The 22,932-nt window shown below is 44.7% G+C and overlaps 2 protein-coding genes across 8 annotated transcripts in view; one reads left to right on the top strand and one right to left on the bottom strand.

Annotated features, from left to right (window-relative positions):
* Positions 1–556, top strand: part of REXO5 (RNA exonuclease 5) — a 37,306-nt gene extending 36,750 nt beyond the window's left edge. Inside the window, exon 20 of the mRNA XM_082714823.1 lies at positions 266–556. Coding sequence (XP_082570949.1) covers positions 266–347 — 82 coding nt within the window. The 3' untranslated portion in view covers positions 348–556. The remainder of the gene's footprint in view (positions 1–265) is intronic.
* A 5,642-nt stretch (positions 557–6,198) lies between these two features.
* The window catches only part of DCUN1D3 (defective in cullin neddylation 1 domain containing 3), a 39,988-nt gene continuing 23,254 nt past the window's right edge, over positions 6,199–22,932 (bottom strand). For all 7 annotated transcript variants that reach the window (XM_082713964.1, XM_082713963.1, XM_082713962.1 and 4 more), the window contains 2 exons: positions 13,008–13,543; positions 6,199–11,753 (listed from right to left, as the gene is read on the bottom strand). In XM_082713964.1, the coding sequence (XP_082570090.1) occupies positions 11,270–11,753; positions 13,008–13,438 (915 nt within the window). In that variant the 5' untranslated portion in view covers positions 13,439–13,543 and the 3' untranslated portion in view covers positions 6,199–11,269. The remainder of the gene's footprint in view (positions 11,754–13,007; positions 13,544–22,932) is intronic.

Here is a 22,932-nt window from a genome sequence, read left to right as displayed (position 1 = left end):
ACTTTGAGGTCATTCACCCTGGATTGAGATATGCCTCCCATCTGTTAAATGGCAGAGCTGACTTGATTCCAGGACTCTAGGACTGGTCAGTGTTCTTTCCATTGAGCCATTTTTCAGTTGGCAGCTTTTGTTCAACTGCCTTACCTGCCTGTGCCCCACCCCATACACATACCCCAAAAAACTTACCACCTCTTACCTATGAGTTTGTAACCATTCTTTTATACCCTGTGGATTAGTGACCTATCTTCACCCCATTTGTTTGCAGCACTCACGGATCATTCTCTGGCCTAGGACTGATGGGAATAAAAGATGAAGAAGAAAGCACCATGCCAAACATGTGTTCATGAGTCTGCCCATCATTTTCCATGTGCCATTAGCCCTCACGGGCAGTGGCAGAGAATGTGGTCAGGCTGCAGCCTCTCTATCCAGCACACAGCTTTTGTGGAAATGGTGTACCACTTAAGAAGTTCGGTCCATTTATATGGCATGTATAAATTTTCAATAAATGCCTAAAATTTGAGCATTCTCATCTTAAGACAGGGTGAGAAGGAAACCAGCTTGTGGTTTCTTTGTGTCAGTGGACTTACACATCTGTAGTAGGTGCTCATTCCATGGTAACACTCCTATTAAATGGTATATGTAGGTAAGGAAACTAAGAAGGAGGGACTGTGCTGTGGAGAAAAACCAGCCATTATCAGGTTATCTATGAAGCAAATTTCTGTAAGGCAAACTTTTCTCATTAACAGCTCTTATGAAGCAAATTTCTGTAAGGCAAACTTTTCTCATTAACAGCTCTTATAAAATTGAAGGGAGAAAGGCTGAAATGAAAATCTGGCAGCTCCACAGACACAGGAGAGTGGAAGACTGCTTTTTACCAACACTGGAAGCACCCTCTCGGTTCCCTTTGTAGGGGTGCTTCCTTCCCTTGAGTGAGATTGCAATGTCACCTTTCACCAGTAGGTGCCTCCACCCTATCAGATCTCCCCCTTAGAACTGAAAGCTTCAATTTCAGTGAAAGCTACTGCTCTGCTTTTTTATCAGCTTTCAAAATATTAACATTCTTGTGTTGGGAAAGATATGGGTACCGGTACACACAACTCCAAAACAGATTTATCTGCCCTCTGGAAAAGATGAACTAATCCAGATACAGTACATATACCAAAAAACCCTTGTAAATTACTCCATACATTGGGATCCAGCAATTCCACTTCTGTAGTAATATACTATAGTACAGTCGCACACAAACATACATAGAGGAGCTACCACAGGGTGAGCACAACCAAATTCTTGTTGGCCATTTTTAAAAAATTATGTGCGTATAAATAAAATTTCTAGTAAAAAGAGATCTGCAAGTGGCAGTTGACCTCTGGATACAGACAGATGCTGAATCCTAGCTTTCCTGCATACTGTGTGAACTTGTAAGTAACATTTCTGTGGTTGGAACAGTAATGGTACATACCTCATAGCATTGTTGTGAAGATGTGATTATACATTCCCAGTATATGTTGTAGGAAATATAGAGGGTTATAGAATAGTAGAAAAAGATATGCATAGGCTTGGAACAAAACCTGGAAGGCTGTCTGTCAAATGTGGTAGGGCTGGAAAATTACCAAATTGTTTTGGCAAATTGTGTTACCAAATTGTTTTTGGCTGTTTTGGTTTTAAATCACCATATATTGCTTTTATAACTAGAATACTTAAAATTAAATTTTCAAGATTGGGCATTTGAGGCAGTGTTTAATCATTTAACTTCTATAGGAGACAGCCCTATATAAAAGCTGGGAACCAGGAGCCAGAACTGAAGAGCTTGATTTAGGATCAAGACACTGCAACTTGAAGCTCCCTTGTAAAGTGGAAAGTTGCCCAGGTATACATACAGTGAAGGCCCTGACATCATCTTTTTTTTTTTTTTTTTTAAGATTTTTTATTTTATTTATTTGACAGAGATCACAAGCAGGTAGAGAGGCAGGCAGAGAGAGAGAGAGAGGAGGAAGCAGGCTCCCTGCTGAGCAGAGAGCCCAATGTGGGACTTGATCCCAGGACCCTGAGATCATGACCTGAGCTGAAGGCAGAGGCTTAATCCTCTGAGCCACCCAGGCGCCCAGCCCTGACATTATCTTGAAACTAACATTGTTGCTGGATTCTTTTCCTACCCCCAGCTGAGCTCCAACGCTCTAAGAGCTTAGCTGCTGTTTACTTCTTGAGACTCCAGTCCGGAGACAAAATAAGATCTGCCTTTGAATATGGGCTGGCACTTCAGCTCTGCTTCTGGGTAAGCCACTTACTCTCATCTGAGTATATTTTCACAGCTTATAAAATGAGAAAAAAGTATCTTTTTAAGGATTACTGTGAAAATTCAAAGATCCAGCTTGTGGAAAAAATGACAGAATAGTGGGCTATGTGACTTTCCCTCTCTGAGCCTTGTTACCACTTATAAAATGGGGACATTAGTACCTACTCCATGAGGTTGTTACGATGATTAAATTAGGGAAAAACCCACATTAAGTGTTCAGTAAGTGACATTTACTGCGGAGCATCTTCCAAGTGCAGGACCACACAACAAATTTAGGCTCCCTGTGCCAAGAACACCTTTACTCCTAGGAATAGCCAAGGCCATTTCCTTCTCCTAGATGGGAGGTTTCCCAGTGGGCCCCCAAGTCCAGAACTCTACAGAGATGGGCCCAACCATAAGGTCTCTGAGGCCTCAGTCTGCACACACTGTTCTTTCAGCTGATGCTCCCACCTTTTGGAAGCCAAAGCTGCCAACTTGGCCTCTTGCAAAATACACATTCCATTCATAAGTGCGTTTGTGCATTTTTCCTCCCACACCCTTCTAGGCAGCCAAGGCAGCTGCTAGAGAAGCAGCTTCTCATTTGGGGGAGAAAAGCAATTCCCAAGGGTTTTTGCACAACTCCTCATTGAAGCTTTGAACATATTACTCCAGTTTTCTGACCTCCTTGCCCATAATGGAATGGTTTAGGTCACTCAGCCATGTTTGTTTTCATTTCCTTTCCCCCCCTTTTGTAAATAACTTCTTCCCTATTATAAAGAAAACCAATCAATGGAAACTTTAAAAACCCAGAAAAGGTAAAATTGCTTCTAATGCTACCACTCAGGGTCAACAACTGCCACTATTTCAGTCTTCTTTCTTTTTACATCATTCAAAAGCAGTTTTTAATAGCTGCATAATATTCCAACATGTTGTGTGCCATAATTTCTAAAATAGTCCCCTGTTGTTGACAGTGAAGTTGACCCCAATTATATCCTTGCATAATATCCTTGATAAATATTTGTCAAGGAAAAATTCCTAGAAGTGAAATTGAGCTAAAGCGTATGAACACTTAAGGTTGTTCTAACTTGGAACGCCTGGGTGGCTCAGTGGGTTAAGCCACTGTCTTCGGCTCAGGTCATGATCCCAGGGTCCTGGGATCAAGCCCCAAATCGGGCTCTCTGCTCAGCAGGGAGCCTGCTTCCTCCTCTTGCCTCCTCCTGCCTGCTTGTCATCTCTCTCTGTCAAATAAATAAATAAAATCTTTAAAAAAAAAAAAAAAAGGTTGTTCTAACTTCACAGAAGTTTTTTACTGTGTTAGCTAGCATGGACATGTTCCAAATCTTGGCTAATTTGTTAAGTTAAATCTATGTAATGGAAAGTTTTTTAAAATTTCTATTTATTTGAATATCCTATAGATTGGCATCTATTTTTTTCAGAAGCTTTTTGGCCAACTGTTTTTCTTTAAGGTTTCCTTATGGATTAAGTATAGTGTCCATCTGTTGATTACTGCAAATATGTTTTCTAGTTTTTTATTTTAAGGTAGTTTTAGAAGTCTTGTGATTTCTTCTATTTGCTCTTATACTTACAAAGTCTTGACTGATCCCAAGATCAATTTAATAGCCACTGGCAAGTATAGATGGTTTTGCTGGGTAAGAGTGGGGGGGAGGAGCTTGTTTTTTAAGTAGGCTGTATGCCCAGCATGGAGCCCAGCAAGGGGCTTGAACTCACAACTATGCGAAGGAGACCTGAGCTAAGATCAAGTGGCATGCTTAACTGGGCAAGCCACCCAGGCACCCCTATGTTTTTTTTTAAATAATGTAATTTTTACACTTACACCTTTATTCCTACTCGAATTCATTTTGGCATACAGCAACTTCTCCCCCAAGTATTTATATTTTTACCTGTTTATCTATCTTTACTTACCCAGTCAAGGAGAATTTGTCCTTTACTATGTAAGTCCATGTATACAAGAGCCCGAGTGTTTTCTTCTGTCTTGTCTTACACTAGGTACCATACCATTTTGTAGCTCTTTATTTTAATATACTAGCAAGTTCGGCAGCACCACCCCACATAAAACACAGGGCCATGGAGAGTTTCCATCAGCATGGATTATAAAACACTAGTCAGATGCCTTGCTCTTGATTGCATTGCTGCCATATTCTAGTAGGACTTTTTCAGCACCCCTAAGGCAAGAGAATCAAGGTTGGAACATTACATAGGAAGAACATTAAGCCCAGAGAAGAGTGTCATGGCTTTCGCAAGACAGGGCCTCCTGAAAAAGTCACAACAAAGGCGAGGAAATGGAAAGGTTAGGCTGGCTCTTACCTCTGCTTCCCCAAGACTAACTAGGTCACAAGCCAGAGCTAAAATGGGACTTCCAGAGCCAACCCAGCCATGCGCTTTTGGCAACTGAATTTGAGAAAAAAGAAGGTAAAGTTCAGAAGGTAACTCTTCTGAACTTCTCTGGACTCTCAGGACTACCTTCTTAAACTTTTTTTGATAGAAAAAGTCCATTCTACATGCAGTTAAGTTCATTTCTGGTGTGAAGACATTGCTTGCCCCTCATCTAGTCAGAAATTGGATTTTAGCCATATATAATCTGTACAACACCATATTAACACCTTGAATAACTCCAGGCTCTATATAAGAACCCAAATCAGTATCTTTCACTTTCTAATTCCCCAAAATTCTATTGGTTAAAGCCCTGGCTGGGCTCAAGTCAGAAAGGCCCTGGACCAGAAGACACAAGCCCAAGAGCCAACGGGGGAACAAGTACCTGTTTTGGAGACAGACCTTTTAAGTGAGGGAAAAAAGGTAACCTCCCTCCACCCCCACCCCATTTCCTTCCAGCCTCCATCTGATGCTAACCCTGGTAATAAGAGAAAAGGAAAAAAAAACCCAGTTCATTGAGGAAACCTTTTTTAACCTTCTCCCTAGCTAAAGTATGTAGCCATGACTCCCAAGTCCTTTCCAACTGAAAGGAAAAATAAAAGCACATCTAGTCCCACCACTGTACTTACTTATTTTTAGGAGGTACCAACATGAGGCTGGAAATCTTTGGGAAGGTCATTAGGGCCTCCATCAAAGAAGTGAGTAAGATGGCTGGCCAATAGCTTTCCTGAATACAAACAATAACAAGACAGAAAATACAATGAAAGGAAGCTACGGGTCATAACTGGTCTACCATCATCAGACTTCTAGGATGTAAGAGCCAAATAGAGCCATCGGGGACCGTGTTAGTCGAAGCAACCCCCATCCCCCAACTCCACCCCCAATTTGGCACAGAGAGAAATTCAGCCCCCAGGAGGGGCAGTGACCTGAAAGGTCCTGTTACCATGCCAACCCCCATCTCTTCCTCTCTGGATTCCTTGCATTACTCACCTGGTATCCTTTAGGAAACCTTAAACTTACGTGATTTAGGTGCTTTTTAAAGACTTAAATCCTAACCCTCTGATGGAATTCTCTTGATTTCACAGATGAGTATAAGGAAACTTGGAATTTCACTAACTTGCCAAAGGTCACACAGCAGTGGCACTTGACAGTTTCAGCTTGTCTCCTTTGCCTTAATCACTGCCAGCCTGATAGATGTAGGAGCCATCCATTAGCACAGTGCTCAAATTCACTTTTTGTTCCTCATGGGAATCCACATCAGTTGCTACCATAAGACTATTTAGGTAGTGGCCCTCTGAGGACTCATTTGCTTTTTGCCTACGAGTATCAGGACCCCAAAGGCCATTAAGCTGGTAAGTGGGAAGTCAACATCCATGTTTGAAGTCTGAGGATCCTGTACCATCTGGATTATTTTCCAAAGGAACTGCTATCCAATATCATGTTGGAAGAGGCTCCCGATGGGTAAATCTCGCCCCAGAATAAAGTCACTGGTTTGGTTTTTTGTGGGGGTATTTTTCTCTCAGAATTGTCAATAGTCAAGTAAACAAATTTATTAAATCCAACAGCAGGTAACTTTCCAAATAAAAAAAACAAAAGAAAAATGTAGACAAAGACAGAAGTGTGTGTAACAAGTTAATAAAAATATTCAAGGGGCCATTTGGAGAGTGCAACAGTGCAGAGAATACAAACAAAAGTATTGACCTTTGCCAACAAGTTTGTACATCCTCAAGAAACAGACACACTGGTCACAAACCAAGAGGAATCCACAAAGGTGGAGGGTCACATGAGTAGCAGACTCATCACCTCAGTTAAGGCAGGGTATCTGTAGGACCAATTCATCCAAGTCCCATTTGCCTATTGTTTCAAGTCCCCCCCCCTTGGAAACCTAGAATCATATTCATTAGTGCAACAGGTAAGAACAATTAATTACAGACTCAGGGCTGAGGACCAGAGTCAGAGGGAAGACACTTATCCAGGAATAAAAGGGGTGGGGGTGGGGAGAGACACAGCATCTGCTGAATGGCTTCCTTTGGCAATATCCAAGAGTATGTCATAGTAAATAGTAAAAAGGGAAGGTAGGTGGTGGAAGAAGGTATCTATGAAAGCAGGCTTAGTTTCCAAGAGGAGTAGGGAGGATATGGGGCCCCAGCACCTGAATCAGAAGCAGAACTTGATGGTTACTCAAAGCTATTTGAATCATCTTGGCTTCTGCAACCACTGCTCAAGCATAACTCTCAATAAGGAAAAACACCTCCAGATCCTCATTAAAACCCAGCCCCCAGTCCAGGTTAAACTGGATGTATGCTATAATTACAGCTAACCATAGAAATAATAAACTCTTTTGAAAGGGGGGAGGTGGGAACCCACTCTAGGATTCAGCAACAGATTATGGAGGAGGAGGATCAATAAGATAGGTCCTCAAATGAGACCCAATTAACACACATTAATAACTTTAATAGTCCTTTCAGCTGCTTAAACAAGTTACTGCTAGAGTCCCAGCAAAGGAAGACCTTTGTCAGTTACCAGTATTTTTTAAGTCCCTCCAAGGGAAGACCTTTGTCAGTTACCAAGATGTTCAAGTATCACTAAGCAAACATTAAGAGACACAAGAAAAACAGCAAAGCAGGCAGCTGGAACAAACCTAGCAGCAGCTTCTCTCCAGCCTTTGTAATGGTATAATTGGGCTTCCCTACACTCAAGACTTCTTTTTAAATGTGGCAAACCAGTCCTAAATATAGATGTTTTGGTTTTCAAACTTTTAGACTCAAGTCCTTATCCCCGTAACTTCCCACCGTTGTTTAATGCAGTTTGGCATAGTTTAGCATTTGAGGCCGTCACATGAACTATGGAGTTCCACACCCTGCAGGTTCCAGCACTGAGGACTGAATTTTGGCACGAGTCTCTGGGAGACCAGAACTGTATCAACGATGAACTAATAAATACTTTGTGGCTTAATCCCTTCTTCCTTTCCAAGAAGGCTAGTTTGTGCCTTCCTTAGGGAAGTTTAATATTGAAAACACTGCCTTGTACATGACATTTCCAGTTGGATTACTTTGGGCCTCTGGGCTTGGGTTAAATTTGGATCCTTACCCAGCTCTAATTTTTCTTACCAGAAGACTAGATAGGGGGTCTTGGACCCAACTGGCACAACTTGGACCACAACTGGCACAGATAAGGGAAACTATTGAGGCATCCAGCTAAAGCATAGCAAAGTGTCATTACAGGGATCGGGTTAATGATACATTCAAATATGGCAGGAATGGGGGAAAAGCATTTCAATGAAGCAACACTTCATCTCATACAGCTTTCTAATCCCTAAAACATCATAAACTCAAAGCCATTTGCCAAAATCCAAGGATTTCCCAATCCATATTCAATTTCTTAGAGTCACCTTCAGGTAATTTGCTATTTTCAAAATGGCGTCCACATCCTGCCCCTCTTCACACCACCCTGATGTTACACTGTTAAAGTGAAGAGCGCGCTGGCTTACCTGAGGGGCATGCATCTGGCATCTTCTGCACAATTACGGCTCATTCATTAAACAGCAAACCTATTTCTAGGTTAAAAGGAATAGGGGCCTTTCATTTCTCGATAGTGTGACTACAAAACCCTACACAAACCCCACCTTCAATCCCTTTGAAAAAAAAACTGCTTTTCCTGTGGTCAAGTCAGACATTGGCCCCAGCCACTACAGAAGCTTGGAAACCATTGCATCAGGAATGCCAACCTGGATAGAACCTGTAAGTCCTTCCCTAACTGCTCCCTCTTCTGGTTTCTCAACTACATTTCTGTAACAGATCATTAAAATATAACCAAAAATAATTTAATGGCTCTTTTTGTGGGGGATGGGGAGGTTAACAAAATCCACCACTCTAGCACACCTAATGCATGGATGGAAGCCACCTTGTAGGCCGGGGAAGGAATCCAGTTCCTCCAGAGTCCTCAGGACCCTCGGTGCCAAGCCCTTTTGTGCACTTCTCTCCGTATACCCTTGTAATCTAAGAAGAGAACCTTAACCTGACTAGATGCAGCCTGCCTTTTCCCTTTTTCAACCTCTACCCAGTCTACAAGCAAGAAAAACTGGGGGTTGCAGGACTGGCTAGATGAGAAGGCAGTATAGTATCTTTAAGACTTCAGTCTGGGGACCCTGACTACAGTTGAGCCCACAGAACCTGCTGGGGCCCCTAGAAACTCCATTTATGGGGCACCTGGGTGGCTTCGGCTCAGGTCATGATCTCAGGATTCTGGGATTGAGCCCCGCATCGGGCTCTCTGCTCAGCAGGGAGCCTGCTTCCCCTCTCTCTCTCTGCCTGGTTCTCTGCCTACTTGTGATCTCTCTCTCTGTGTCAAATAAATAAATAAAATATTAAAAAAAAAAAAAAAAGAAACTCTATTTATATAAGGAACTTGTGTCAGGCTAGAACAAAGCCAGATATCTGGACTGAGAACCTCTTCAGCTTTCCAGCAGTACTGCTAACTTGCTGTGGCTGATTTTAAAAGTTTCCCTTCTACCCCTCTAGAGGGGGCAACTGCCAGGTTTAGGATCTTCAAAAAAAAAAAAAGAAAAAGAAATCAAACCAACCATTTCCTATGTCAATGTCAATCTTGGAAAAACATCGACTGCATAAACTCCCTAAGTAATCGTCTTTGGAAAGATGGGAGCCTAGAGCCATAAGCTTCCTAATAAAGGAATTCAAAATAAGCAATTCCTGCCCAGGCTGAGAAACATATACCTAGGAGGCAGATGGAAGCAGTTAGGGAAGAAACTCCAAATGTTTAATAGACAAACTCTCATTACCTCAAAAGTATAAATATTTTGTAAGTTTTTATTTAAAAGATTCCCTTTTCAATCTGTTCCCAAGTGTTGGGAGCTGAACTGTACAAGTTCCTGCCACCCACCTTTCCAGTACAGTTTTTTGAGGACATGTTTTTTTAATGGAAAAATAACAAGAGGACCCTCTACTGAAACCAGGTAGGACCAGAGTCAGCTCCTGTGTGGCAGTTTGGCCAAAGCTGGCCTTATGGAGCAAGCACGTGGAGGAGTCTGGGGAACTGGGCCTCCCTCTTGTGAGGAAAAGGCTGAGAAAATTCATCCTCTCTTTAGTGAGGATAGTCCAAATTCAGATTCAAAAACCTCCATTTATGATGTACCCTGGCACTCTTCTTATGCATTATATATTGAAGGCAGCTCCCTCTTTTATGGCCAGTTTTAGCAGGCAAAGAAACAAAGGAATATAGATACATATATGTGTATATATATATTTTATATAGGTAAAATATATACATATCTTATATATGTATATATACATATTTGGGGGTAGGGGAAGGAGAGAAGGGTCATGTAAACCTAAACAGTCATCACATTACCCCAAATGAGCCTGACATTAACAAAGAAGATAATAAATAACTCCTGGGGGTTAAGTGACAACGTGGGTGCAGCAAGAAGGGAAAGGGCACACGTTTAACTATTAAATACACTTCTGTATGTTTGGCAGAGTTCAGGCCAGCCCCAGGCATCTGCACTTGCCAGACAAGTAAGCTGATGATACTCAAAAAAACTTTAAAAAAAAAAAAAAAAAATTCAAGCAGAGCTCCATACCACAGTTTTCCTTCAAGTCAGTTGGCCGGCAGGCACAGTTTTCCGACCACCAGGAACAGAAACTTTGGCTCCAAGGCAAATGAAAAAAAAAAAAAAAAAAAAAAAAGGTATTTTCACTTACAACATGAAAATACAGAAAATTCATCGAAAAAAGAAAACTATCAAAGTCTACTTCCAGCAAAACTGAGGTAGCACTGCTTTCTCTGCATTCAATGCTTAAGTGGTTCTCAGTACTATGTGTTCTAAAAAAAAAAAAACAAAAAAAAAAACTGCTCACTTGACTGACAGGTGCAGCATGTTGATGGATAAACTCAACATGAAATGCAATAGGTCAAAGAAGGAATGAGCAAGAAGTGAAGAAAATAAGGGTTTCGGATAAATTAGCTTAAAAGGGGGTTGTCACCAGACTACAAATGCTCTTGGCTGGCCTTGGCTCTCCAAGAGCTTTAAATTGCCTGGGAATTAATGCAATATGGTTAACAGTTAACACTGCTATTCAATTCTGTGTAAATCTTTTAAAATAATTATTACAACCTAAATTCAATCATGTAAACAGCACTACACACAGTACAGACCTGCCCTGAAAAACAGAATATGCAAAACTGAGATCTGGCACTGTATCATCTTGTAATGTTAATTCAACCTAACCGTCCCATTCCCCCCTCCCTGCTCTATACCCTCCCCCACAAAGAAATCTAATTTGTGCAAGAAATGGCAGGCTTATTCTATCTGAAGGCTTCAAAAAAAAAAAAAAATACACAACATGTAGCCAGGTTCAAATATTTTGGGGAACCCCCCCAAAAGAAATAACCAAAATAACCAAAAAGTGAAGAAAGTGCCTAAAACATGATACAGCATTTTAGAGCCCTTTCAGATACAAGGCAGAGAAAGGTGTAAAGTAGAAAATATCTGGATCTTCAGTAATTTCCAGAAAGGTCCAATTCCTCGGTTGGCTGCAGGGCAGCAGGCAGATCTTTGCTGCTGCTGCTGCTCCTGGGATAGAGCCACTAAGTCTGCTCCCCGGGACACAAGCCCTCGGGCCCTGAGCTGAGCGCACCTCTCCCTTCCCCTTCTCTTTTCCTTCGCTCCATTTCCCACTCCACAAAGGTATCGAAGAGACTTGGCCAGGCCTCGTCTTCGCTGTAGTTGCTGAGGTCAGGACCAATCACCTGAGTGAAGTTAAGGAACATGTTCCAGGTGTCCCGGGAGATGCCCTTGATCCCCGAGGGGTTCTCAGTTAGGAAGTTTAGCCACTGGTCCAATACTGGAGGATTGTTCTGGGTAAAGACTAGTTTCCACAGGGCAATGGCTATTTCCCGATGCAGTGACCGCTGCCCTTCTTCAGAGTCCAGACCGAACTGAAATGTAAACCGGTAGAGATCCTTAAATTTATCCTCTTGTTTGGCTTCCGTTAAGAGGCTAGGGAACCGTGCACAGATCCCATCAATGCTGTCTGCACTTATTGCTTTGCAGCCATCAAAAAACTCCTTCCTGCAACAGGAAGGAGGGGGCACAATTAATGTTTATAAACAGTAGCATCTGCTGAGAAGCAACATAGCAAAGTAAGAGCATGGCTTGGAGGCTGGATGACCCGGCTTTGAATTCCAACTCCTCCACTAATTAGTCCTATTTCTTCATCTGTCAAATGGTGAGAATACCACCTTACTTCATAGGGTTTTGGTGAGGACTAAAAATATGTGTCAACTGCTTCTAACCGTGTCTGGCACATGGTAGGCAGCTGACGGTGTTTGGTTCATTCACTTGTGCATCCTTTCAAAGCGAAACCCCAGTTGGCCGCTCGATGCCCTATCTGCTATTCTGCAACAGTGATTAAGCTGCAGACTGCCCTCTCAGGCGGGGGAGTCTTCCTGCTTTCCTTTTGATTCTCTATGGTTGCTTGTTTTTGGTGACTGCCAAGAGAGATCTTTAGAGCCAAAGATTCTGGATAAACCTAACTCTGCTCCAGAGATCAAAGTTCTGTTATTAAAAAATGAAAACTGCATACATATTTTTAACATCTACATAATACTTTCAGGTTACAACCTGGTCTCTCACTGATGATCATCTCAGAGACTGCTGTTTCAGCTGAAGACACAAGGCATCCGAAGTCTGCCGGGCAACCTACCTTGGGGGGCAGGGCTCAAAGTCAATTCTTATTTATAACCCAGTGCTCTGCAAAATCATACGTTGGGTGACCTTGCCACTCCCTCCCCACAAACCACCTCTACAGGGACGCGTGACCACAGCAATGTGCACAACTACTGTGCTCACCGAGGCCAACTGTCCTGGCTGACACAGACGCCGGCCGAGGGCCATGCGTCCAGAGCCAGAAGGGGCAAGGAGCTCAGCGCACTGATGGAGGCGGCTCCCCAAAGGCGCTCCCCAGCCCGGCATTCACAGTGCCTGGCACACGAGAGGTGTACAATAAATATCCAGTGGGTGAGGGAGTGAGGGAATGAACAAGCCAAACGGTGGAAGAAAGATTAAAGGTCCCAAAAGGGCAGCGGGGCTGGGCAGCAGTGCGGGGCCCAGGTGTCACATGGGCTACTCCTTAACCTCAGGCAAAGATGGTCCCTGCCTGTTCCTCTGGGGCTGCACCAGCTTTAGAGAAACGGGTCAAAAAAAAGAACGACTTACCCCAAAGCCTAAGCAGCCAACCCCGTTCTCCCCCAGCTGGGCCCCGCTGCCCAAAAGTGCACTTGTCCTCCTCGGCTCACCTGGTGACATGAAGTTTTTGTGACTAACCTGGTGAATTTGCACATGGTAGCGGCCTGGAACTTCCAAGCCAAGAGCAGCACTCGAAATTCCGTGGGGTCAACACATAAGTCATTGCAAAAGCGCTCCATGCCTTCCTCCAAAATTGCATCCTCCCGCTCGTCCTTGTAGCGCCTGAACAATTCTTCCAACCTCTGCAGGGAAGACTCCTCGGCATTGGACTTGGGCTCCCTCCCAGCATCTCCAGAGGACGTTGGCAACTGGCAGGGCTCGGTGGCAGCCTCTGCCTTCTTGGTCCCATTGACAAGGATATCCCCACCTGGCTTGCCACAGGCTGGCGGCTGTTCCTCGCGGTGGCCTGCGCTCCGCCTGCTGTGTGACTTGCTGCCAGGGTCACGGTCTCCGTTCTTGCTGCCCAGGGTGGATGAGGGATTCTTGCACTTGGTGACACACTGGCCCATGGTGCTGATGGCCTGGCCCCTAGAGTGGCCCCCTCTGGATCAGATGCCCTCGCTGCCACTGGCCCATGTGCCTCAACATGCCATCAGCCAGAGGAGCCAGCCAACCTAGAAAAAAAATACAAAGCAGTTACCACTGGACAGGGAGACGGGCATTTGCAAACTCCATTCCCTTCCCCTGCAGGGACTGCAGCCTGGGGCACCATTCTATGTCCGTGAGCCAAGCCTGAACCAGGGGAGAGACCCAGAGTTCTTCGCCATCCCCTCCACCCCCCTGCAAGCTCCAGACCTTCACACTGGAAATGCAGGGCTAGGACACGTATGGAGAACCAATAAGAAAATCCCTAAAATTCTTAAGGTAACATAGGCTACAAAGAGGTTGATTCATGTGCAGAATGCATCAAGGAAGTCTACGGTTTTGCCAGAAATATTCCAGAGGAAATCTGTCTTGCCAACTTGCCAGAAGAAAGCTATTTGGTCCCGGGTTAAGCCAGAAGGTGTAAATAAAAAGTTCATCTTCTAGTCTCTCATGTCAAAACCCTCCGAGTTTCTTTTTAAGTAGAATGAGTAGGGAGAAAAGGGCCCAAAGATGAGGTAAAGGATTTGTAGCGTCAGGACTACAAGCAGGGTCCTAGCCCAACAGCAAACTAAAATTTGTCTCTGATCTCTTCCGATTCCTTTCTCGGGCTCCCCCCACGGTAGGTGAAATGCCCTTTCTCCACCCTTCCTCTGCCCACCCAGAGGAGCCAAACACCAGCCACAGTTCTCGGGCCTCCCGTGTCTTATTCTCCCCCTACTGGGTCCTCTGGGAGGCTGCATGAAGAGTACAAGCCAAGGCCACACTAAACAGCAAGGTCCTACAAGGCTGCGAACTCAGTCCTCCAAGGGAGTGTCTCCACCTTAAAAGAGGGGCTGATTTATCCAAATGTCTCTAAATGGTAGAGTAATTGCTAGATAAAAAAAGAAATCTGCACTGATATATTACAAACTCATCATGGTGGTTTATTTATTACCTATGCTATTTAAAAGTGTTTCTAAAAGAATTGCTAGAGATTTCCTGGCCAGGGGTGAGGTGATATCTCTGCTAACTCTGTCTTCTCAGGACTCTTTTTTTTTTTCTTTTTTACAGAGAGAGGGAGAGATCACAAGTAGGCAGAGAGGCAGGCATAGAAAGAGGGGGAAGCAGGCTCCCCGCTGAGCAGAGAGCACGATGCGGGGCTCGATCCCAGGACCTTGGGATCATGACCTGAGCCAAAGGCAGTCGCTTAACCCACTGAGCCACCCAGGCGCCCCAGGACTCTTCTTAACTTCAACCACTCGCGAGAAGATCCAGCGACAACTTAGTAGGAAAAGTCTACCTGCAGCGGCCAAACTCACAATGTTAATGAACTTTAGACCAGGAGCCAAAAGTACAGCAGGTTAACGGGCACCAAAATCAAGGTCAGTCCCATGCCTCTCCAGCTCTAGGAAGAAGCATTCATGGCCCTTCATGATCCAAATTCAAAGCCTTTAGGAGACAGGCAGTGGGGCAGAGGATGCTTTTTACAGAGGATGGACCTTTCAACTTTAGTTAAAGAGCTTTCATTTCCTCCAAATGGTGCCTGGATAAATTTGGGGTTATCTTCAAAAGGAATCCTATGGGTAAATTCTGAGTGTAGCAGTTTAAAATGACGACCAAAATCATTCTTATAACTTATCGGAAACTCATGGTTATCAGGGTGTATCCTATTCTTCACCCTCAAAGAGAAGGAATGACAGAGAGACATGCCCATACATGCCCTCTAAAGATCTAAAATTTCACTTAGACTTAAAAAAAAAAAGAAAGAAAGAAAGAAACACACACACAAAAACCACTGAAACCTGAAAGGGTTTTTTGGTGTGGAAAGACAGATCCAAGTATGTTTTCTTGTCTTTTTATGCTTTAACAGTATAGGGAATAAACCTTAACCACAACCTATTAAAATTTAAAAGGCAAGGGGTTAATTCTTGGAAGACCAGCATACAAGGAAAGCAACTGTTCGAGCTGAAGTATCTCAAAACAAAAAGGACTATACCATGTGGAAGGTCTGGTTTCCAGATTTGTGTTTCTAAAGACTACACTGCTAAAAGAAACAAAAGGCCCAAACTTACACAAACCCCACATGCTCACAGACTGGCAATTCTAATTCCCAGGCACGCTGACTCACCAGGGTTTGCTGCTCAGCTCCTGCTGGGGAGGGAGGCCCAGGTACCTGGCAGGGTAAGAGGATTTCCTGGCCTCCATCTGACCCACCTACCCCAGGCCATGTACCTCCACCCCCACAGGACAGATGCTTCATTGAACCAGCTTCCTCCAAATCCCGGCGCCAAGGCCTTCAGGTAGGGACAGAACAGATGGGCCTCCCAAAGAGGCCCTAATCCCATTTACCCAAACGGCCCTCCACATAAGAGCATCTCTGATGACCTGACACAGCAGAACCTGAGGCTTTTAACATGCCCAGCAGATGAGAAAAAGGAGGGGAAAATCAATTTGAACAGATGATCAATCAGCAAGTACCAGAAGGTCAGATCTCTTTCTTCCATTCTGGTCCCTATCTGTGAAAGGCCCCCACGCTGGGTGAGTGTTTGAGGGAAGTGATGATCTCAAACCAGAAGAAAACATTTTCAGACCTGGTGGGGACTACAGCCCCCTGATTATTCAATGGCCTCCCTTCTGCACCTACCTCTTTCCCCAGGAAAACAGCTGTGCCCCCAGCGCCTTCCCCAGGCTCAGTCTCACACAAGCCCAGTGCCCCAGGCTGACAGCACTTCAAGTGTTTTAAAGCTGAAAGTCTCCCTGGGCTTGATAGCTGATGGCTAACAGCTAATAATGGCAGTTATCAATTATTGAATACTTGATATCATGTCTGGCACTACGCTTATAAGCATTTTATGGACTTCAAACTCATATATCCTCACCACAACCCCATTTAAAGACAGGGAAACTGAGGCACAAAGTAACTCATCCAACATCACACAATGTCTGTCTTGAGACACACACCTTTAGCACTAGGCTAGACTGCCGAGTATACCTCCCGTCAGAGAACGGAGGGAAAGCCCACCAACACATGGGTCCTGAGCTCTGAAGTCACCACAGTGATCCTGGAAGAGCAAGTTTTACCACCAGCTACTGGAAAGAGAACGAACGCCCTGTCCATGCCCGGTGTTCAGGAAGAGCATCCTACCCACTGCCCTCTCCCAGAGAGCCCTGCCACCGAGATTCAGGCAGTGATGATGCCCTTGGACTCAGCCTCGCCAAAGATGCCCTAAAGCAGTGCTGTTTCGGTCAATCGGCACGGTTAAAAGCTGCAGCTTGGAAATCAAAGCTCAACTCTGCCAGTGATTATGGCTGACCCTGATCAAAACCTGTATCTGCTCAACCCACAAAATGCTATCTGCCTCACAGAGCTGTTGAAAGGATTCCGTCAGTAGGGGCACCTGGGTGGCCCAGTCCTTAAGCATCTGCCTTCAGCTCAGGTCCTGGAACCAAGACCCACGGGCTCCCTGCTTTGTGGGAAGCCTGTTCTCCCTCTCCCACCCCCACCCCTTGTGTTCCCTTTCTCACAGTCTCTCTAAAACAAAATCTTTTTTTTTTTTTAAAGATTCCATCAGGAAATGCAGATAAAGGGTACTTGTCACACAATGCCTCCTGGCCCCCACCAACAATGGAGGACAGCCATCAGTCATTATTATTACCAGCCACGCTCTTAAACTACAACACTGACCTTGCTCAAATGCACCACTGCCCAAAAGCACGCAAGCTCGGGTTCTCCATAGGGTAAGACTTTCTTATGATTAATACTGAGTAAAATCAAGCTGGGTATTTGCTTTGTTCTAGGGACACCTTGAACCCAGTAGTTACCCTCGTCCCTAACCTGGGGCAAGCTTCCAGCTAGTAGTCCCAAACTCCTTTTCCTTTTCTACTTGGTCTTAGCTCTTGTAGATTTGAAAAAGAATTTCTAGGGCGCCTCAGTGGCTCAGTGGGTTAAAGCCTCTGCCTTCGGCTCAGGCCATCATCCCAGGGTCCTGGGATAGAGCCCCACATCGGGCTCTCTGCTCAGTAGGGAGCCTGCTTCCCCCTCTCTCTCTGCCTGCCTCTCTGCCTGCTTGTGATCTCTCTCTATCAAATAAATAAATAAAATCTTTAAAAAAAAAAAAAAGAAAAGAAGATCATGTACACCACTTTAACAGAACTGCCTTTCCAGCTGGTCATCTCAGCTGCCTCTCTGAAGCAGACAGCCTCGGCACCACCTGGGCGCCCCAAAAGCCAAATTTTACCAGCAACAGAGCACCATCATTAAGGAATACCACTCTGTATTTAGTAGTACATTAACCACTATACCCAAATGCTCCGTGCAATAGAAAAGAACTGGAGGCACAGCAAGGTCAAGGAGCTATCCAGGAAGGGAGAAAACAGGGTCAGAGTAATTAAGAGGAGGAGCTCTTGGAGCAGACAAACCTGGATGAGAATCATGGTGATGCCACCAACATGTGACTGTCAGCCTTCACTTTAAAACAGGGCGGGTGGACCTCAAGATAACGTAAATGAGATAATCCAGGTGAGATGCTCTGCCCACAGAAAGGACTCACTAAGTGCTAACCTTTATCATAGCTGCTGCTGTTACCACCAAGTCGGTGACAGAATCAAGCCTCTGTGCTCCTAGATCAGTGCTCTTTCCATTGGCCAGGGCAGCTCTTGGGGGGTGGGGGGTGGGGGCAGCCCCGGTTGCAGGACTCCCCAAGTACGCAAGGCAGCTCCTTGTCTCCCTGTCCTCACAAGGACTCTGCTCTCCTGCTTCTGCTAAGGGGCATAGAAGAGTTCAATGGAGTCAGGGGCAGGGAGAAAGGAAAGGAAGAAGAATAAAGAAAACACACATACACACACCCCAGGAAACCTATGTCTAGGCACATTGAGAGAGTTCTGGGGTTTACCCGACAGTAACTCTGCTCAGTTTATGCTGGATCAGGATCAGCCTCCAGCTTTTCTCCTTCAATCTCAGCTCCAAATGCTTCTGTCCCCCACCCTCTCTGCACATCAGCCCCAGCCCCCCACCACCCCGCACCGTGCTGTGCCAACCCTGGCTGCTACTCTTGGGGATGGGCTTGGCTGCCTGCCTGGACCCAGGCCTGGAGCTGGCACGGCCGGGCCTGGGGCAATCCCAGAGGCCGTGGTCCCTGTGAATGCTCTGGCTCCAAAGAAGGATCTGGAGCTGATCTATCTCGTGGGCGGTGCCATGAAGCGAGACGCAGACAAGTCCCTGGGTCTCCTGGGCTTACTGTCTACTGCTGAGACAGGTTATGGAAGAGAAGGACCATGAAGGGCTACACCACACAAGGACCCAGGTGACTGGAGACAGGAAAAGGAGAGGCGGGTGAACTGGTGTCATGGAAAGAAAGGTGGAGGGGCTGCCGGAGGGGAAGTGATACGTCCGGAACATGGGGTGGCTTGCTTCCCATGCATCGTCGCCTTCGACCTCACAACCACCTAGCCTGTCAGACCTTTCGCAGATGAGGAAACCAAATTTTCTTAACTATGAAGCAGGCTGACTAGGAGATAAAACCAGCCTGTCAGACTCCAAAGTCTGCCCTGTGGGAAAGTTTCAGAGAAGTGCCTTTTGTTTGGTCTTTAAATGACTGGAAACACCAAATGGAAAGGAAAGAGTCAAAGGGCCAATCTGGTTGGTCCTGCGGGAAGCTGATTTAAAACATTCAGTACAAGCAGTATCTTTTAGATTACACCTATGTATGGGGGGGACTCACATTAACTGTCACACTTAACCCACTGCAACCAATGGTATGAGGCAGATATTATGTAAACTTTTTACAGAGAGGAGAACTGAAGAGAGGTTAAGGAATTTGGCCTGAAGTCCCACAGCCAGTCTACAATGGAAAAGTTCTGGATTCACATCTAGGCCATTTGATTCTAACTCCCCCATTCTTCCTCACTAGCCTCACTACTATTCTCTGCTATGACATGTCCCAAAGACACACACTTCTCCTAAGAGATGACAATGGCCCAAGATGAAAAGGTACACCAGGAACACTTAAACATGCCAGAGATACAGAATCAACTCCCAGGTTTGGTCCTGGTCTGGCACCTCTATGCAGTGTGGGCCCTTGAACAAGTCACTTAACCTCTCCTTAACCTCGAGTCTGTGTGACCCCAACATTAAAGTGAGGGGTCTAGTCCTTCCGACTTTAATGTTCTGGGACTCCCTTCACTTTTTTGCATCGAACAAGGCTAAAGTCCTAAACGTGCAAGCTTTCTAAGGACTGGCACGTTGCCTGCTCAGGGAACGGCTCTCATTCGTCTTGCCCAAGCCTATCAGACCCGAGAGAAAATGAGACCAGAAGTCCAAAAGGAGGAGAGAGAAAGCAGGGGCTACTCTAGTCTGAACAAGGGGTCAAAGGCTACACTGTTTTTGCAGGCCTGCCTCTCCTTAATCATCCTAGTTTGATCTCTGCAGGGTCAGCAAGAGGCCCTGGCATATGGAAAACAGACCAGAGCGAGCTGGCTCGCTGCTGCCACTGGTCAGGTCAGGAAGCCTGCTCAGGAATGTGCCCTGGCCGCTGATGGGGAGCCTGTCACCCAAGGAACAACCTCATGAAATGAGGAGCTAAAAAACAGGAGGCCAACACTGGCACCAAGCATCAGTGTCAGCAAGGCATTTGCGATCTACTTGGAGACTTCCTGGAGAGAAGGGCCCCATCTCATTCACCCAGCCCATTTTGCTCCCATCTAGTGTCTACTCAGAATCAAAAAACCACTGGCCAATACTGGTGTTTCTGCAGAAAGGCAGTAAGAAACCACTTTCCAACTTTCATCTGAACAGTCTGTAGAGCTAGCCGGGTGCATGTTTTTATTTCTTACTATATATGCCAGACACCCAAAGGCCAGAGAACATGAGCACATGAATTCTCCAGCTGCCAGGGGTTAATGTGCCGTCCGTTCCGTCCTGACAGAGGCCACCCCATCTGAAAGTCTCCAAGCAAGACCACAAGAGCCCCCTGAGCCCACCTGGCAACTAGGATGCTGAATGGCCTGAGAAAAAGATAGGGAATGGGTGGTGGCCGTTTGTAAACTACTTCCTAGAAAGTAAAGTTACAGAAGTAACACAGAGGTAAGACTGAGGGAGTACTCGAAATGCAGAGTCGCCTGCTGTCACTTGGAACTTGGGACTTACCTTTGGAGATTAGGTCTCTTACCCAGAGCTGCTTGGGAGGGAAAGCCGTTCCCTCTGCCAAAGCAAACGAGACCCGTCTGCTGCTATTTTCATGCTTTTAAAAGACTTTTTGTCCTAAAACGTACTATAGCAGCAAGCTCAGGCAGCAGTTCCAGTTCGGGTTGGGTAGGAACGCATGACTTTCTACATCAACAAATCTCAAAAGCACAAGAGAAAAGAAAAGAGGGATGCAGGGGCAGTGGGGGGTTGGGGTAGGGGATAACTTTCTTTTTGAGAATAACTTTTTTTTTTTTTTAAGAAAATAAATCAACTGGTTTTATTTCTGTAAAATAATCTTAGGTCACATGGCTAAGACCAGCCTGCTTTCCACAGAGTAATTTTCTTTTCTTTTTAAAGTGTTCTTACTGTTTCTCACCTTGTACACTTCAAACAGACTGGAGCAAGAGTATATATCCAGTTGGAGGACGAGGCTGATGTGGGCTGGCTAGAACCAATACTACTTGCCAAATCCAACCAAGCCAACACACGCATGTACTTTATAGTTTCCAAATACCAAGTAATGAGGCATTTTTGGTCTCTGGGCTCCAGGAATGAGCCATGTTTAATCCCACATGACTCAAAATAACCAAAAAAGGGCCGTATCATTTTACTGACCCACACTTGGAATCTTTTTTTTTTTTTTCCTGCTGTCACTACTGACTAGGACAGGTCAGGCTACCCACTTATGTGCAAAGCAGGCATCATTAAGGGGCACCGGACTGCTAGGTTGACTATTCTTTTTGTTTCTGCTTGAGCTTTTTCAAGTTCCTTCCTTAGGAGGCTTAGGAGCCGAGCGCTGTCCTGGATCTGTGCTCCGTGGTAGCAGAATAAAAAGGGCAAGCCTGCTGCATTCTTCATCTCTGCTTTTATGCTTACTGCTTGTCTTCTTTCTTAAGAAACAGCCGCCTTAGGCCCTGCTAAAGGTAAACCACGGATGAGGCACTGATTGCTGGCTTCCAGTTGGCAGACGGGTACCAGCCCCCTAGAGGCTTACCTGACTGCAGAGGATTAGTCCTCAAACACCCAATTACCACATCAAGTGTTCACTTTTCAATCTCCTTCTGAGCAATTCAGAACTCAGGAGTCACAAAGTGACTGGAAAATAGTTTAACTGGAGATAAGCTTTGGTTTTTTGCCCCTTAGTAAAAGAAAGGCAAGAAAGGAAACTGAAATGAGTAGATAGATGAGGAAGGAACCCAATACAAAGACGATAAATGGCTGCATCCAAATGTCTTAAAGGGGCACCAGAATTACCACAAATGTATGGATGTGGTTTCTAGAGCCATACTTCCTCTAAGAAGGCCTCAGGTTCATTATGTGGTAACTAATCAATCTCTTAAATGTTTGCTAATTCCTCAAAAAAAAAAAGGAAGAAAGAAAAGAAAAGAAATCCAAATCCATTAAGGCCACATTAATCAGGTTTTTCCTAGAGGCCCATGATGGAAACTAACTGCTAATGCACAGTAGACGGGAGGAGGGAGAAAAGAGCTGTATAATAAAAGAATATCTGTTTCAACCACATCAGTAAACTGATCAGAGAAGTAAGGCCACTAAGTCTTTCTCTCCTGCTGCCAAATTCAAAAGTATTACATAGTTACTCTGTAAAGTTTAGAAAACACAGAAAAGCATAAAAAGGCCCCCAGTATCCCACCTCTTACAATTAATATTTCAGTATATCCCTCTTAGTCTTTTATATGAGCACATATGGACTGCACATGTAAAATACATGCATGTCCACATGTGTTTGGAACTTTCAAACAAAAGTGGGGTCATACTGTACAATCTATTTTGCAATCTTTTCCACTTAACATTTTTTTTAAATATAAAGCTTTTCCTCTCATAAAATTCTTCTAAAGAACAGAATTCTGGGGCACCTGGATGGCTCAGTCAGTTAAGAGTCTGCCTCCAGCTCAGGTCATGATCTCAGGGTCCTCACTCTGCCTGCCACTCACCAGGCTTGTGCTCCCTCGGTCAAATAAATAAATAAAATCTTAAAAAAAAAAAAAAAAGAAACATATTTAATATTCAGATAAATCTTCCACTGAATGGAGGTACCATACTCAATCTGGTCAATTTAGTCTCTTATTGTTGGACATTTAGCTGCTTCCAGTAGTTCCCTATTATAAACATTACTCTGATAAAACAGCATGCACTTAAAACTCAGCACACTTATAATTCTTACTTGAGAATAAAACCCTCTAAGTGAAACCAACAGATCAAAGAATAGGCAAAAAAAATTCTGTGTGTGTGTGTGTA

This window comes from Mustela nivalis (genome assembly GCF_964662115.1).
Source record: "Mustela nivalis genome assembly, chromosome: 19".
In the NCBI taxonomy this organism is placed as follows: Eukaryota; Metazoa; Chordata; class Mammalia; order Carnivora; family Mustelidae; genus Mustela; species Mustela nivalis.
Note: the sequence above shows the minus strand (reverse complement) of the source record. Positions and strands in the feature narration are given on the sequence as shown.